The sequence below is a fragment of the Drosophila novamexicana genome, unplaced genomic scaffold (assembly GCF_003285875.2).
Source record: "Drosophila novamexicana strain 15010-1031.04,08,12 unplaced genomic scaffold, DnovRS2.1 tig00000387-arrow-pilon, whole genome shotgun sequence".
NCBI lineage: Eukaryota > Metazoa > Arthropoda > Insecta > Diptera > Drosophilidae > Drosophila > Drosophila novamexicana.
The window spans coordinates 1,324,512-1,340,055 of NW_020824800.1; the positions used below are offsets into that span (position 1 = coordinate 1,324,512).

General features: G+C 41.9%; 2 protein-coding genes across 3 annotated transcripts in view; one reads left to right on the plus strand and one right to left on the minus strand.

Annotated features, from left to right (window-relative positions):
* Nucleotides 1–15,544, minus strand: part of LOC115760314 (MKRN2 opposite strand protein) — a 74,071-nt gene that overhangs the window by 55,727 nt on the left and 2,800 nt on the right. Inside the window, exon 1 of one of the 2 annotated variants that reach the window (XM_030701603.1) lies at nucleotides 353–513. The exons of the other annotated variant lie outside the window; for it this stretch is intronic. The gene's annotated coding sequence lies outside the window, so the exon portion shown is untranslated. Of the gene's footprint in view, nucleotides 1–352; nucleotides 514–15,544 lie in introns of those variants that run through there. 2 annotated transcript variants of the gene reach the window in all.
* The window catches only part of LOC115759955 (protein eyes shut), a gene marked incomplete at its 5' end in the record, with an annotated part of 52,440 nt that overhangs the window by 32,731 nt on the left and 4,165 nt on the right, over nucleotides 1–15,544 (plus strand). Inside the window, 7 exons of the mRNA XM_030701098.1 lie at nucleotides 5,298–5,650; nucleotides 9,768–10,040; nucleotides 11,199–11,491; nucleotides 11,559–12,219; nucleotides 12,297–12,460; nucleotides 12,527–13,258; nucleotides 14,132–14,374. Of these exons, the coding sequence (XP_030556958.1) occupies nucleotides 5,298–5,650; nucleotides 9,768–10,040; nucleotides 11,199–11,491; nucleotides 11,559–12,219; nucleotides 12,297–12,460; nucleotides 12,527–13,258; nucleotides 14,132–14,374 (2,719 nt within the window). The remainder of the gene's footprint in view (nucleotides 1–5,297; nucleotides 5,651–9,767; nucleotides 10,041–11,198; nucleotides 11,492–11,558; nucleotides 12,220–12,296; nucleotides 12,461–12,526; nucleotides 13,259–14,131; nucleotides 14,375–15,544) is intronic.

Genomic DNA, 15,544 nt, shown 5'->3' on the forward strand with positions numbered 1-15,544 from the left:
TATTCCATAAAGGATGTCAGAATATACAAAAGGGTCTAGCCCTTAAAATAATTCTCAATTTTTAAATAAATGGAGGTATCCAAAAAGATAATTATTCCAAATTCTACACAGATATCATACAAGAAGCTTCCTCCTGTGCAGACCAAAATCCTAAAGGCTTCTATAAGCTTCAAGATATGTTTTCAAAGAGTCCAATTATTAGATAGAGAAAAGAAGAAGCTGATTAATCAAACGTAAATTAGCAGAATAAAGACGATATATTTAATGGTAAATAATATCAGCTATAATTTACCAAAAGTTATTTTCACTGAACTTAGAATAATTTACTAAATTGCCTTATTCTCACACTTACCTTCATTTCCTGCCAAAACTTTTCAACACTAAAACTGTCTGTTTCATGTAGAAGCTCTGCTGCCATTATTAAAAGCCAATTGCTCTTGCAACAGAATAGTTAAGAATCCTCTTGTCAGTGACGTTAAAATTTCAGGTAAAATCAGATAAAATAGCACAACAGCAAAATTTGTTTTAAAACAAAAAGCCACAAAACGTACACCCCCATTCGAGGGGTAGACCACCCAGAAGGGGGGAGAGGAGTTAGGGAGGACAGTAGGCTAGCTGCTCATTCAACTATTTATGAAAATACTTGCGGTACGGTAATTTTCCCCAAAAAAAGTTTTTTGGCAAGGTGTGCGGGGCTACAGGAGGAGGCATTTTACATTTGTGTCTGACAAATTGAGCAGCATTAGGGACAATGCACTGGCACGTACATTTGCATTCCCACACAAACAATTCTAGGTTACTAATAACTGCCACAACAAAGGTGTTAAAATTTCGACTAATGCTTAGAGGATGGTCTTCTGAAGTATTTGGGTATGGTAACTGTACACCACATTGGCTATTTCTGCTGTACAACACTGGCATATTATATTAGCCTTCAGATATGCCAAACACATACGAAACGTAAGACCAAATTTAAATTAATTTTATAATCATATACTTTTGTCTTGTTTTTCACAAGCGTGTGACTTTTCAATTCCATTTAATTTCGTATCCCTAAACATTTTAGTTTCAATACTTAATCTTTCTTTCACAACACTAAATTGTTTTAGATTCGATTCGTTCAACACTTTGATCACACACAGAACACCGGATTAAGCAGCTACTTTTAATAGTTTGGAGAGTTAAAGTTATAATTTGTACTTAAATATTTTGACAAGAAGCTTATTTAAAGCTCTGTCAGCCAGCAATACATTCAGATCTCAAGACTGACAACGTTAAGTGACATAGTGTTGGCTTTCTTAAAAACTAAACACTTGCACACATGTAAAAGAATACACACGCATACACACATATTTAATTATCATAACAAATTTAACACTTGGGAAAGACTGCAAGGTAGACAAAAAGCTAACAAAAACAAGTGACAGGTTGACAGGTCTGCGTGTGTGTGTGTGGGTATGTGCGTAAAAGCTATTTGAAATGATTTCATAGAGCATATGCCACTTTATTGTTGCCAAGTAATTTAACCACACACAAAAGCGCCGAGTCTGTGCGTGTGTGTTTGTAGTTCTTCCGTTAATTCTGAGCATCGCGTCAAATACGTGAGAAGCGAAGCATGCCTACATACATGTGTCTGTTTGCCGAAAGAGAGGGAGAGACATAAGCGCATACAGACACGCATACACAGGCAAACAGTTAGGCAGACACTTACATATGTCAGCTGTCATTTCGTTTACCCCAGTGGGCTATGGCGCGCTGCGGGGAGAACGAGCTTATGAAAAAGCATATTTTTAACGTGTCTAGTCAAAAAGACAGAGAGTGTGAAAGAAGAGAAGAGAGCGAGAGCGAGAGCGGCTGCTGCACGCAAAGTGGCACTCGCACTCAGCGAAAGTCACTCGTAAAGTGGCATTAAGCACATTTCAAGTGGCAGCTGCTGAGTTTGGGGTTTTGCAAATGTTTGCTTGGTTTTTTGGCACCCTCTCTCTCTCTCTCTTACGCATTCTCTCTCCTACTGCTATTTGTCGCATTTGCATTGCGCGTTCTGGCAACGCCAACGCCAAAAGCTGACGCCACTAATGAAAACTTTGTTGAGCCCTTTTAAACGCTCACCACATGTCCGCCTGCAACGGATACACGGTACATGTCTCTCAGTGGTTCAGCATGGTCTCCGCGCGTCTCTGCCCTAATGTGTCCTGAGTGTCGCCTTCCCGAAAAGTGTGCTCTTCGCAGCTTTTAATCATTTTTCTGATGACACTTAAGTACGTGTTACAATTGGATTGTTGCCCGCATTCCCATTAAAGCAGCTGTCAAATGTGTCAAAGACCAGTGTGTGCACACTTCACAAATCTGCCATTTTAATGTTAACGGGAAACACCAGGGTTTCACATTTAATTGACTTCATCAACAATTAAAGGCAATATATGTTTTTAAATTATTCTAAATTTTGCTTTCTTAGAAGAAATATGCTTAATAGGAATTTAACAATAAAGAAAATAACGAAAATTATGTCCTGCTCTAATTATGTCCTTGTAGAGGATAAAATAATATAAAAAACGAGCGTAATTTAGAAGAACTTTGCTGCAAGCCACTTTAAAATAGCAAACATCTACTTTGAAAAAGTTGCAAAGGTCATCGAAAAATGCAGCTACATTAAGCTAGCTCAGAAATTTTGAGAAAAAAATCTGCAAAATACACATCATATAATTGTTATGAGAGCGAACTTCAACACCAAGTCCTAGGTTTCCTTTTTTATGCATTGCAACTCCGCGGCAACTGCCAAAGCCCGGAAAAGCTGATGTATGAAAAGTTTTTGCATAACGGAACGCATACAAAAATGGCGTGCGCAAAAAAGTACTTGTTGTATGTAGCTACACAGTTTGTTGCCCCCAGAGGGGGAAGGGCAGCATGCAGCCTGCAACCTGACCCTGCCAAGCAAACGTCTCCCAACGGCTCCAACAGCTGCAGCATCAGGCGTTGATTTTTGTGTAATGCCTTTCCTGAGCACGAAATACAAAATGAAAACAACAAGATGGGATGCTGCCGGGTTGACGAAGGCTACCTCGTTACATTATACACCCAATCCTTTGACGGCCTGCCATGCAGGCATGTGCATGATTTGGCCCACAGGCCAGGATTATTTGTGCTACGCAACAAGCGCGCTGAATGCTCATTATTTCGATAGGCAGAGGATACAATATTACAAATTGTGCAGATTGCTCTTGGATTTATTTTAAGCTGATGATGTAATTTTTTGCAATTCTTTGTATAAAAAAGCAGATTGTCTTTAAAGCTGTTCTTTGTGCTTTGCTTTTGATCCAAGCAATGCCAACAGCTTGTTCCCTTCGTGTATCTTTAATCTGGTAAAATTGGCAAATTGGCAAAAAACCAACGTATAATTATTAATATACAAAACCTGAAGCAATGAAAAGAACCAGCTTTTTAAAAGTAAGCGTTTCAAACCCCAGACGTTGTAACCATTTGAGAATTTTAGTAAAACTCTGTGCTGCGCAGAAATTTGCAGTTTATTGTTATAGAACTAGCTAAGACGCATTTGGAAAATGTTATTTACCAAAAACCTTCTATAATCTACCATTAAGTCAAGGTAGTGCGGCCTTTTATTATTTCATAAGTAGAGGGCAAAACAATTACGGCAAGCTGGCGTAAATATGCGAAAAATGTATGTGCACTCGAGCTGAAGCAAATTGCAACAATTTTAATTTATTTTTGCCAGTGCCAAACAAAGTTTTGGGCCAAAAGACTCTGCAGAAGAGCAAGAGGGAGAGAGAGAGTCCTTCAAGACGGGCGAGCGACTCCTTTCAATAAGCAGTAGCTGGGCCAACAACAAAAATGCCAATAAATTGAAAAGCAATATGAATTAACTTTTTGGCGCGCTGGCTCGCCTGCAACGTTGTCCTGCTGCGTCATTGTCCTGGTTTTAATAATTCATGCCCCGCCCAGGGACACTTTAAGCGCAACGCATCTGCAACAAGGAGCCTGCAACAGCACCCAAAACTTTCGCTGTAACTTTTACTTTAACAACACGCAGCCGAGGCAAATGGCTAGAGGGAGTGAAAGCGGAAAGGCGACCCACTGACGACCCTATCAAATTGAACAAATGAAGTGCAAAGCAACTGTAGACTGCGTGGACTGTGTACTGTGTAGGAGCACAACTATTAACTGGCGACAGCCTTGCTGACCTCCAGAGAGAGAGGGCGTGGTAGAGGCTCCCCTCTCCCATGGCACCAGCCACGCGCCTAATGGAAGTTGGTCATATGTTTCAGTAAAATATGAAAAGAAGTCAGTCATGTTCTTGAACTCATGTTCATAATAGTTTTCAAAAGTTTTCGCCTGTCTCACACTTAAAGCACACATTTAAATTAATAGTCTCAAGTTTGAAGCACTGAAATTGGTGGCGCATATTATTATGAACTTAAAAGCATTTTCAGAAATCTCTTTTCATGTGCTCCAGAAACCTCTTTCATTAATGTCTTTGTACAGCAGCACAGCATAACTTTTGTAGAGGCAAAGCTTAATAATAGTTCACTTTCTTTTTGATAAGAAATATGTCAAGCTTAAATTAAAACCAAGAGTTCTCTCTTTGGCAGTGTCCCTGGTTTCAGGATATAATTAATAAAGGAGCATCGATGGCAACAACATTAAACATGCATATTTATGTTAATTTAAACTATCTACTTAGATAATCAAGCACAAGCTTTAACAATAACCAGCAACAGTTCGCTTAGTCAAGTTGAATCCGAGGACATGAATGCACGTTTTGACCTTTTCACCTAATAAATGCCGGCCCCAAAATCAACCCAACGAACTACATGCCAGGCCCTTTAACCCAACTGCATAAAAACATATAAATTTCTAAGGGAATTTACAAAACTGCACACATATTTAATACAAATACAAATACAAATACAATACCCAAAGGTCAAGGGTCACTGCCTTAAAGTTGTTGCTTTCTATTATTTATTTATTTTGCTTTTATTTTGTTTTATTCGACTTTGTGGCATGAGGAAGCGTCAAGCAAACTTGTTGTCTCTAGCACTTAAGAACTACGAGATGTGCTCAAAAAACAGGATAGATAGATCGATAGGCCTTCTTATCGATCATCCGAAACATACTCAATCGATCAAATTTATTAATTGCTATGAGAAATTTACAGAAATTCCATTGACTATTTTTGAGGAATCTTTTAGATCTATCATAAGCTCCATCATTTAGAATACTCAAAAATGCTTCTGAGAATCATAATATCTTGTGATATGATATTTTTCTCTTCTTTCTCGCAGTGCGTTTGCCGCTTTGACCGCCAGGGGCCGCTTTGCGAGCTGCCGATCATCATACGGAATGCCGCGTTCTCCGGCGATTCGTATGTGTCGCATCGCATCTACAAGGACATACCACAGCACGAGGCCCTGGATGCGGTGCTGCCCATGCATATACAATTAAAGGTACGCACCCGGGCCACCAATGGACTGATCATGCTGGCCGCCGCCCAGGGCACCAAGGGTGGCCACTATATGGCGCTATTCCTGCAGAAGGGACTCATGCAGTTCCAGTTCTCGTGCGGGCTACAGACGATGCTGCTGAGCGAACTGGAAACGCCTGTGAATACTGGCCACGAAATTACCATTCGAGCTGAGTAAGTGAAACGCCCGGCCACGGAATGCAATTATGTGGTCCGCAACGGGTCCCGGCAGAAGCCGGGGATCAAGGGTCGTGCAGCCCACATTGATAGCGGCGAGGTCGAGGCACGTTAATTAACTTTTTAAATTGCGCCTGACACGAGTGTCGAGTGTCCAGAGTGGAGCGGGTCATAGTCATTGCTGGGAGCGCAGCATGCCTGGAGCATAGGCCATTAAAGTTGCCTTCTGTCGATTTCCATGCCGTTTGGCCACCACAAATTATAATGCTTGAAGTGTAGAATAAATTGCGCTAGTGGCGCTTCTTTTTTTTTTCAACATTTCCACGACCACATCCGCGCCCTTGGCATCTCACATCTGACGGCTCCTTGCGCCGCGCATACGCCGATCCTTGGCTTCGCATTCATGCGTAATTAGTTGGCGTAGTTGGTTTTTGGCTGAAATTTAATTTGCCGCATTTTCTGTGCTCGCAACGGAAGCGGAAGTTGAATGGCTGCGATGGCCCCCAGAGACAGAGTAGAGGGCCAGGCCAAAGCGAAAGTAATGTGGGGCTCTTGCGTAATTAATCGTTTAACTAACAGTTCCTGGAATTGCCGCCACTTTCAAATGCGAAACGTAATGGCGTAAAAGACAATTGCGATAACAAAGGCAGACAACTTAGAACTTAGACGTGGCCAAAAGAGGCGGCAACTTTTCATAGCTCTTTGATAATTTATGCTGCGGTTGAGCAGGAAATAAGCTAAAAAAAATATGTTAACGAAAACTAAGCGCGATAAGATTCCAAGAGGATGTGCTTACAGATTGCACTCACTCAAGAGCTTGCGATTGTTCAAGTCTTGCTTTTACTATATTCTATAATATTAAACTCAAAATACAAACTAATCGTAATAGTAATAGGTTTTGGGTTATATGAGCGACTCCCTTGAAAGCCAAGATTCTTTAAGACATTAGGCAGCATATAATTAATGTAAATAAAATTAGTTGAACAACAAAAGACGCCTCTTAAGACATTTGAGAATCACATCCACATAAGCTGTAACTCACGTCTCCGTTGTTAGTCCTTACAGTTAAATTTAAGCCCGATTAACTGAACCACATAAGTATTCAATTACAATTTTGAGTGCGAGCTATATAGACATGTGATCATTTACATTGAACAAGTAATTCGCAAGTTTACAATTCAGTCGAGTGTAATCACTTGGGACTCGGCCATCAATTTGATGGGCTCAGCCATATGGAAAATGACCAAGTAATCATTTTATAAAATCAACAAGCAAATGAATTCCCTCAGCGCGGCAACGACGAGTGGCATAAACAGCACATTAAGGAATAAATATATCAGGCAAATAGGTTGACTGGCTCCTAAAGTAAATATTTTTTGAATTGAGAGCGGCCCAAGAAAGTGAAAGAGAAGCAAGTGAAATGCTGTAAGCGGTAGGGGTTGACTAGAAGATACCCTGTAACCTTACACACTTTCCACACACACATACAGTCCAGCACGTGGCTGTGGCTATGCCTTTTCTTCCTTCAGATCCCATGGAAAATTATCCCATGGAAAAAATTAAATAAATGTGGGTTTTATAGTAGAACTTTTTTAAAAATTTTCGCGGCTTAATTACGACAAAAATATGAATGTTGCGCCAAAGAATTTAAAAAGCAGAATCATCTATCGATGATTAAATGTGGCCTGGGCTGGGCATTCGGCGAATCTGCGCTTTAAATTAGTAGCCTCTGGCTCTTAGAACTCTTAAACGATATAGAAGGAGGTTGTTATCGATTTTAAATGTAGGGTAATAAATGCAAGGATCTAGGTGCGAAATTTAGTGTATCCGGCGCACATGACTAGACCAAGTCGCCTCTTGATGCTGAACAAAATAATAACCCTTTATGGAATCCGAGAAGTATCATTCTGGCTGTTACATACTCTTGCACAAAACCAATATACCCCATTTTGGTCATTTTCAATGGCAACAGGGTGTAGAAAACAGCAGACTGGCCTATATAAATAATAAACTGTTGGAGCGAGATAGCCATAGTAATAGGCATTTTGATATCTCTTTCGTGTTTTTATGACTATCGAATCGGCCACAAATTTACTTTTTAGCACTTGGTCCCAGCTCGGGGCATGCTCATGTGGCACAAAACTGGGTCCGCCAGTGGATTTACGAGCAACAAATTTATGTTTGTTGCCTATTTTTATTTGCCTTGCGTGCTTAATGGCCATGCCGCCAGGACACTTCATACCCGCCCGCCCCTTCGGCTTCATTTTCACTCTTCGCTCATTCGCCCAGAAGCGATTTAGCGTCTCCCAGTCGCGACAATGGCAATGAACACAGACCTTCGATGAACTAGTTCCACACACACACACACATACAATTATGAGTGTCCTGCGGTGAAAGTCCTGCTTCAACTTTTGCCATATTTGTCGAGTTGCTTGCCTTTGGTTAGATTTCAACCAGGGCTGGGTCGTGCCTAATGAGCCTAATGCTCCACGCAATTGACATTTAACTTGGGGATTTTCAAGAATTCCGTGTAATTAGAAAGCAATAACAATTACCGCTAGACGCGCACGATTACGCAGCTTTTGCTTGAAATCCATTTAATTCCGTTCCAGTTCGTGCTATGCAAATCAAATTAAGTGCAATAATGGCCGCAACTTTGCCGCCATCCTAAAATGAAAGAAACCCCGCAATTTGATTGGCCGCTTTAACAATGCAAATGCACTTTAATGTTCAATCAACCGCGCCAAATATAACAATCTGTTAAGTATGGAAAGCTGTGCGAATTTCTTAAAGTAGTTTACTTGTTTTACGCTAAATTAGTTCCTTGGCCGCAGACGAGGCCAAGAGGCAATTGTGAGGGTTTAACAAGGTCAAGTGGAATTGAACTCATTCTATAAAAGCAGCAGCTAATTGTGTATTTTACCTCAAGGGCAGCTCGATTATTGTTTGAGGAGAATTATATTTATGGATTCGTCTAAAACGTTTAAGCAGTAAATAGTTTAGTTTATGTTTAAAAGATAACTCTTCCTAAAGAAAATTCAATAACTCGAGCCTTTTTGCAGCATTTACTTTGATCTAATATTGACAAAGGATACACTTTTGTAAAAAAATTATTAAATGTTGATTTTGCAATTTAAAATATTTCTGTTGAATATTTTGCATTACGTAAAATCGAATACCAATCACGACAAACTTTTGTCTCCATGTTCGTCTTGTGTCAAGAAACATTCTGCATTCATTGTATTCCCAGAAAAAAAAAGTTATATATTTAACAATAAAATTTGGTGTGCCGTCGGTGTCTCACTTATACCATTAAATGTCAACATTTAAACGTAATGAACGCACTGAGATATGAATCCCAGTTCGACTATTGGACAGAATACACAAAAGCTGACAGACAAATAAAATCAGAAACACGTTGAACAAAAAGCATTCAAATAACGGCAGGTGACATTCCTGCTACGAAACAATATAAAATTCCAGAACCACAAAAAAAAAAAGGCCATCTATGGCAGGGTCGGGTCCCTGACAGGCGATACAAAAATTTGACAGTCGATTGACATTACGGCCAATTGGCGGTTCGGGATTGCATAGTGGGTCAATTATTATGAAAAATGCAAATAAATTTCTTTAAAGGTTAAAATAAAAGTTGGGTAATCACATAATTTGAACTATTATTTAATTTTTGTATCTCTCCTTCTATTATAACTCGATTATTTAAAGTGTTTGTTTTTTTTGTCCCACTTTCAACTGTCTGCAGTCCACAGTGCTGGGACTTGGGGTTAAGTTGGGGTGGCAAAAAAGGGTCAGTTCAGAGGAAAAAATCTGTCTGATGCGGGGGTTTATGAGGCATCTTTGTGCGGGCGTCATAAATATTTGCACGCTTTGGCATGCTGGAAATAACTTTTTCTTCTCTTATTTTATTTGTTTTTTTTATATTTATTTTTGCTGTATAGCCCACGCAGCAAAAGGCAACGAAAAAGTTGCCCGCAGTGTGCGGCATATTAAATATTTTATATGTGCACTAGCCGAACAGGACATTCTGCCCAAAAGGACGAGGCCTGTGGGGCACTTTTATCGTTGCTCATCCTACCAATCGCTTGTATGCTTTCAGATTGGACTTCAGCCGCAATTACACGCACTGCAATGCCTCGCTGCTCGTCAACGACACGTTGGCCATGTCCGGGGATCAGCCGACATGGCTGAAACTGTTGCCGCCGCGCCTGCACACGCCCGAGGTCATACTGAACACTTGGCTGCATTTGGGCGGCGCACCCCAGGCGCCAATTGGCCTCATTATCGAACTGCCGCCTGCCCAAAGCGGCACGGGCTTCACCGGCTGCCTACACACTCTCCGCATCAACGGACAGTCGCGCGAAATATTCGGGTAAGTCTTTCTACAGCGAGCGAGTTATAGCTGGTAGCTACTGTGCCAGTTGCCAGGTCGGCCTGACTGTAGCCTAATGAACAGCCATAGAAGTTATGACGCTGCCGCCTCTTAAATCTTTATGCCACATACGCATCTGACCCGGGGCACAGCGTGGTGGAATGCCACAAAGTTGCAGGTGGAGCAGGATAAAAGCTCTGTGAAAATGCAGTAAAAACGTTTCTAGGATTAAATGGTAGCGGTAAGCCCGTCTAACCTGGGCACAAAACGGTAACAAAAACTTGGCACACGCGAATAAATAAGTTTATGAAATTCCGACGTTGAAATGAACAGAAAATCTTACGGCAAAGAAGAAAACATCAATGATGAACGTAAATAATCAATTTTTTGAAGACTAGCACAGCAAAAAAAGCTTCAGAAGTCCAATTAATAAATTCCTTTAAAGACTTGCACAGAGTTAGAAGAAATATATGCAAAACTTATTTAATAAAGCTTAACCTTTATCACTCGATAAGGTCCCAAAATGTTTACAATAGTTCAAGTCTAAACTAGTTCTATCTTTCATTGAAATGACGAATCCTGATCCTGACATCTTCAACCAAAAAGAAGAATTATGAAAAACGAAATATAGCTAGTTAATCGAACTGTATATTGTGCTCTTTAATAGACAGAGTGTCAGGGATATTTCGAAACAAATTAAAATTGAATGAAAGTCTAATTCGTGTACTGGTTATTAATTTCCATTAGCAATGATAAACATCCAGATTAATTTGCATTATATTACCGATAACCAATCGCTGCCTTAACCCTTTGACAACTTAAGCTGGCAAACAGAAGGCAGGCACAATCTCAAAAATAAAGAGACATTGCGTATTAAACCAATTTTAACACGTTGGAAACGATTGAAAAGAGAAGCTTCGAGTATTAAAAAGCTGCGAAAACCATTTATCACAAACAGCTGCTCGGATGGGCAACAAGACAGATGGCAGATAGAGATGGGTGGGCGATGCGGAAGGTGAAAGGGGCGGGCTATTTGGTGCGGGGTCGTGTTGGCTCCGACCAATTGGCATGCGAATTAGCAGGCTCATGAAATTAGAGATGACGTTAAGCAGCCTTTTGACCAACCTTACTCTCGCTGTTCCCTTTCGCACATGCTAGCGACGCGCTGGATGGCTTTGGCATTACGGAATGCGGCTCGTTGGCCTGCCTGTCGAGTCCATGTCGCAATGGCGCTGCGTGCATCAAGATCGAATCGAACGAGCTGGACGCGAACGGTGACAAGGCTGAGAAATGGAAATGCAAATGCCCCACCGGCTATATGGGGCCCACCTGCGAGATATCCGTTTGCGAGGACAATCCCTGTCAATATGGTGGCACCTGTGTGCAATTTCCGGGCAGCGGATACCTCTGCCTGTGTCCGCTGGGCAAACACGGCCACTACTGCGAGCACAGTAAGTGATTTATGATATTCGCTTTCATTTCTGTTGCTTCTACTGAGTGCTTGCATCACCTGTGCAGATCTCGAGGTGGCACTGCCCTCCTTCTCGGGCAGCGTTAATGGCCTCTCCTCGTTTGTGGCGTACACGGTGCCCGTGCCACTGGAGTACTCACTGGAGCTGAGCTTTAAGATACTGCCGCAGACCATGTCACAAATTTCGCTGCTCGCATTTCTGGGCCAATCCGGATATCATGATGAGAAGAGCGATCATCTGGCCGTCAGCTTTATACAGGGCTACATAATGCTCACCTGGAATCTGGGCGCCGGACCACGTCGCATTTTCACACAGAAGCCCATCGATTTCCGACTGGATGCGCCCCGTGTGCCCTACGAGATCAAGGTGGGTCGCATCGGTCGCCAGGCCTGGCTCTCAGTCGATGGCAAGTTCAACATCACGGGCCGTTCGCCCGGAAGTGTCAGCCGCATGGACGTGCTGCCCATTCTCTATCTGGGCGGCCACGAGATTGCCAACTTCAATACGCTGCCACACGATCTGCCGCTGCACTCGGGCTTCCAGGGCTGCATCTACGATGTGCAGCTCAAGGCTGGCCAAGTAACCGTGCCGCTGCAGGAGACACGCGGCGTTCGCGGTCGAGGCGTTGGACAATGCGGCACTCGCGAATGCCACAGGCACGCATGCCAGCACGACGGAGCCTGTCTCCAGCATGGCGCCACCTTTACGTAAGTATTAAGACTTGCCGTTGTCAATATCCCAGAATCCTTGAATCGTTGAACCATTAAACTTCCTCCACACACAGCTGCATCTGCCAGGAGGGCTGGTATGGTCCGCTCTGTGCACAAGCGACAAATCCCTGCGACTCCTTCAACAACAAATGCTACGAGGAGGCGACTTGTGTGCCGCTTGTCAACGGCTACGAATGCGACTGTCCTGTGGGACGCACGGGCAAGAACTGTGAGGAAGGTGGGAATAACGTGGCTTATATGTATATCTTAATGTCTGACCAGTCTGGTTAATTTATTGTTGTAGAAATACGTTCACTGAGCGACGTCTCGCTGACTGGTCGACGCTCGTATCTGGCCGTGCGTTGGCCTTACCTCTATGATGGCGGCGATAAGCTGGGCGCCAAGCGCTCCCAAATGGTCAGCTATCGCAACTTTACCAAGAAGCTGATGCCGCCCAAGCCCATCTCGACGCCCAGCACACATTTTGTGATGAAGCTGCTCAACGAGGTGGAGAAACAGCGCAGCTTCTCGCCAGTGCCGCTGATGGGCTCCAAGACCTTCGAGGAGCATCATCGTGTCCAGTTCTTCTTCATTGAATTCCAGCTGCGTCCGCTCTCCGAGCGTGGACTGCTTCTCTACTTCGGCACGCTAAACAACAATCAGGACAAGAAGATCGGATTCGTATCGCTGTCGCTGCAGGGCGGTGTCGTCGAGTTCCGCATCTCGGGACCCAGCAACCATGTGACCGTCGTCAGAAGTGTTCGCATGCTGGCCATTGGCGAGTGGCACAAGATCAAAATGGCGCAACGCGGACGCTGGCTGACATTGTGGGTGGAGGGCAGCGCCTCGTCAGCCTTGGCGCCCTCCGCCGAGGTGCTCGTCGAGCCCGATTCCCTGCTCTTCATTGGCGGCCTCAAAGATGTCTCCAAGCTGCCGCACAATGCCATCTCTGGCTTCCCCATACCATTCCGTGGCTGTGTCCGTGGCCTTGTCGTGAGCGGCACACGCATTGTTCTCAACGAAACGAATATTGTGGGTAAGCAACAAACGCACCAAATATGACAGCAAATATTTGATGTGCCATGAATATGCTCATCCATATATTTTTAACCAATTTAAAATTAATGAAACCTTATGCACAAAAAAGGCTCAGCCTTGACAAAGTTATGCAAGTCGAGAATTAGATAAGTTTGTTTTAAGTAGGGCATGACATTATTTTAAATTTCTTTCGAAGAAGACGGGGTAAAGACTTAAGACATGTGGCCTACGATTTGAAGGCATATTTAAGGAATTACTGGGCTTGGCGAAACAGAAAAGTCCTTCATACAAAAATCACTAAACGATGTTTCCTTTTGAGATTTTGCTCAATACTGCGCTATAAAAGACATGTGTATGTCGGATTTGGTTAGAACATCTTTAGAAACAAGCAATTTTGTTATAGAAGAGCCCTATTATCGACTGATCTGTACAATAAAGTGGCCCAAACCGGCCGGAGCCGACATCTGCTTGCAAAAATAAGACGAATCTATATAAAACTTCAGTTGTCTTTAATACTGAGCGACCAGTTAGCAAAGAAACAGACAGAAAAACATAATATGTACTTTACTTTTAACAAATTCTCAAAACCTCGTAACATTTAAAATAAGATAATATTGCAAAATGTATGCAAAGGGGAGTTAATATTATAAAATTCTTTAAATGCCGGAACATACAAAAAAGATTTAATTTTAATATTTAAATTGATTTACGATAATCATAATGCACATTAATTGATATGAATGGGCAAATTAAATGATGCTAAGGTTGAATCACGAGAATCCGATTGAATTTTAACCCGGGCTACATTTTCAATTTTGTGTGAAAATAATAAGAAATTCAATTTTTTTTGTTTGTTAATTCATTTGCCCAGAATCACGTAACATTCGCGACTGCGACGGCACCGCCTGCGGTGGGGATTCGTGTGAATCGGGCGGACACTGCTGGCTGGATGAGAAGCTGCAGCCGCACTGCATCTGTCCGGATTATGCGAAGGGCGATCGCTGCGAATACTCGGAGACCTGCAAGCTGATCCCGTGCAAGAACAATGGACGCTGCTTGCGCAGTGGCCGCTGCTCCTGTCCCAACGGCTGGGGCGGCTTCTACTGTGAGATTGGTGAGTAGAATCTGCGCCTGAGTTCAATGGCCTCCAAATTGAAAGTTTCGGATGCGCTGCGAAAGCAGTTTCTGATAATTGCCAGCTTGTGGCTTCTGGAGGGGGGGGTTCGTCATCGAAATTAGTCAAGCGCCAGATGTTTAGTTAGTGCTTAATGTGCGTGACAGCAATACAAATAAAACAATATATAAAAAGCAACAACAGTAGCTGGGCAACAATGAAAGGCACAAATCATTTCACTTGAAAATCTGCAAAACGAGTTCCATAAATCTCCAGAGCCAAGTTGAAGTTCAATGTGTCAGCGAAGTAAAAGTTGAGTTTGTTTTGTTTTTGTTTTTTTATATAGTAGAAATACAGTAGCCGAGTAAAGATCTTAAAGCGTCAGAAAACTGATTTTATTTTGGCCAGAAATTGCTTTTATCTGTTGTTCTCGGCTGAACGCCCAAACAAGTTTTCATCTCGAATGCTAAAAGCAAACGACAAAAAAAAAAACCCCCCAAATCCAACACAACAATATTTTAATATAATTAGAGATCTACACGAGCGGGAAACAAAGCCATTAGCAGCTCCACGAATCTTACGGTTCGGTGCTCTGGAAGTTGAACTGGCAAAAAAAAAAGTGCTAAAACCAAACAAAAAACCGCCAAAATTAACCTAGTACACAAATATAGGTGTAATTTGCTTGAACCAAAGTAGAACGTGCTAAAATAATAGAATAGAAATATTAGAAATTCTACACAATGTTACAGGTCGCTGCATTCCCATAGAAACTGGAAGTAGGAGAAAATATTTTGAATATGTTTCAAATATCTATTTCAGATATTTATATTACAGCATATGAAATATTTACGATCCAAAACGTGCCTAAGTTATAATCTTTAATTAGTTTATTATAAACGTATATTATAACGTAAAATTATTACTCATATATCATATTATAATCTTTTGTGCTACAAATTTGAGATATTAATTTTGGAGTTTTTAGTTTTCAATTTCCGCTTGTGGAAAATTTAATTCGGTCCATACTATCTTAAACTCCACTTCAAAGTCAAAATATGCTTTAATTTTATCGAATACGGAACCAAAAGTTGTATCAAAATCTTGAAGCCGAAAATAAACCTCCATTTAATTAACCTTTGCCCCGCCTTTTCCATCCCAAATAAGTGGATG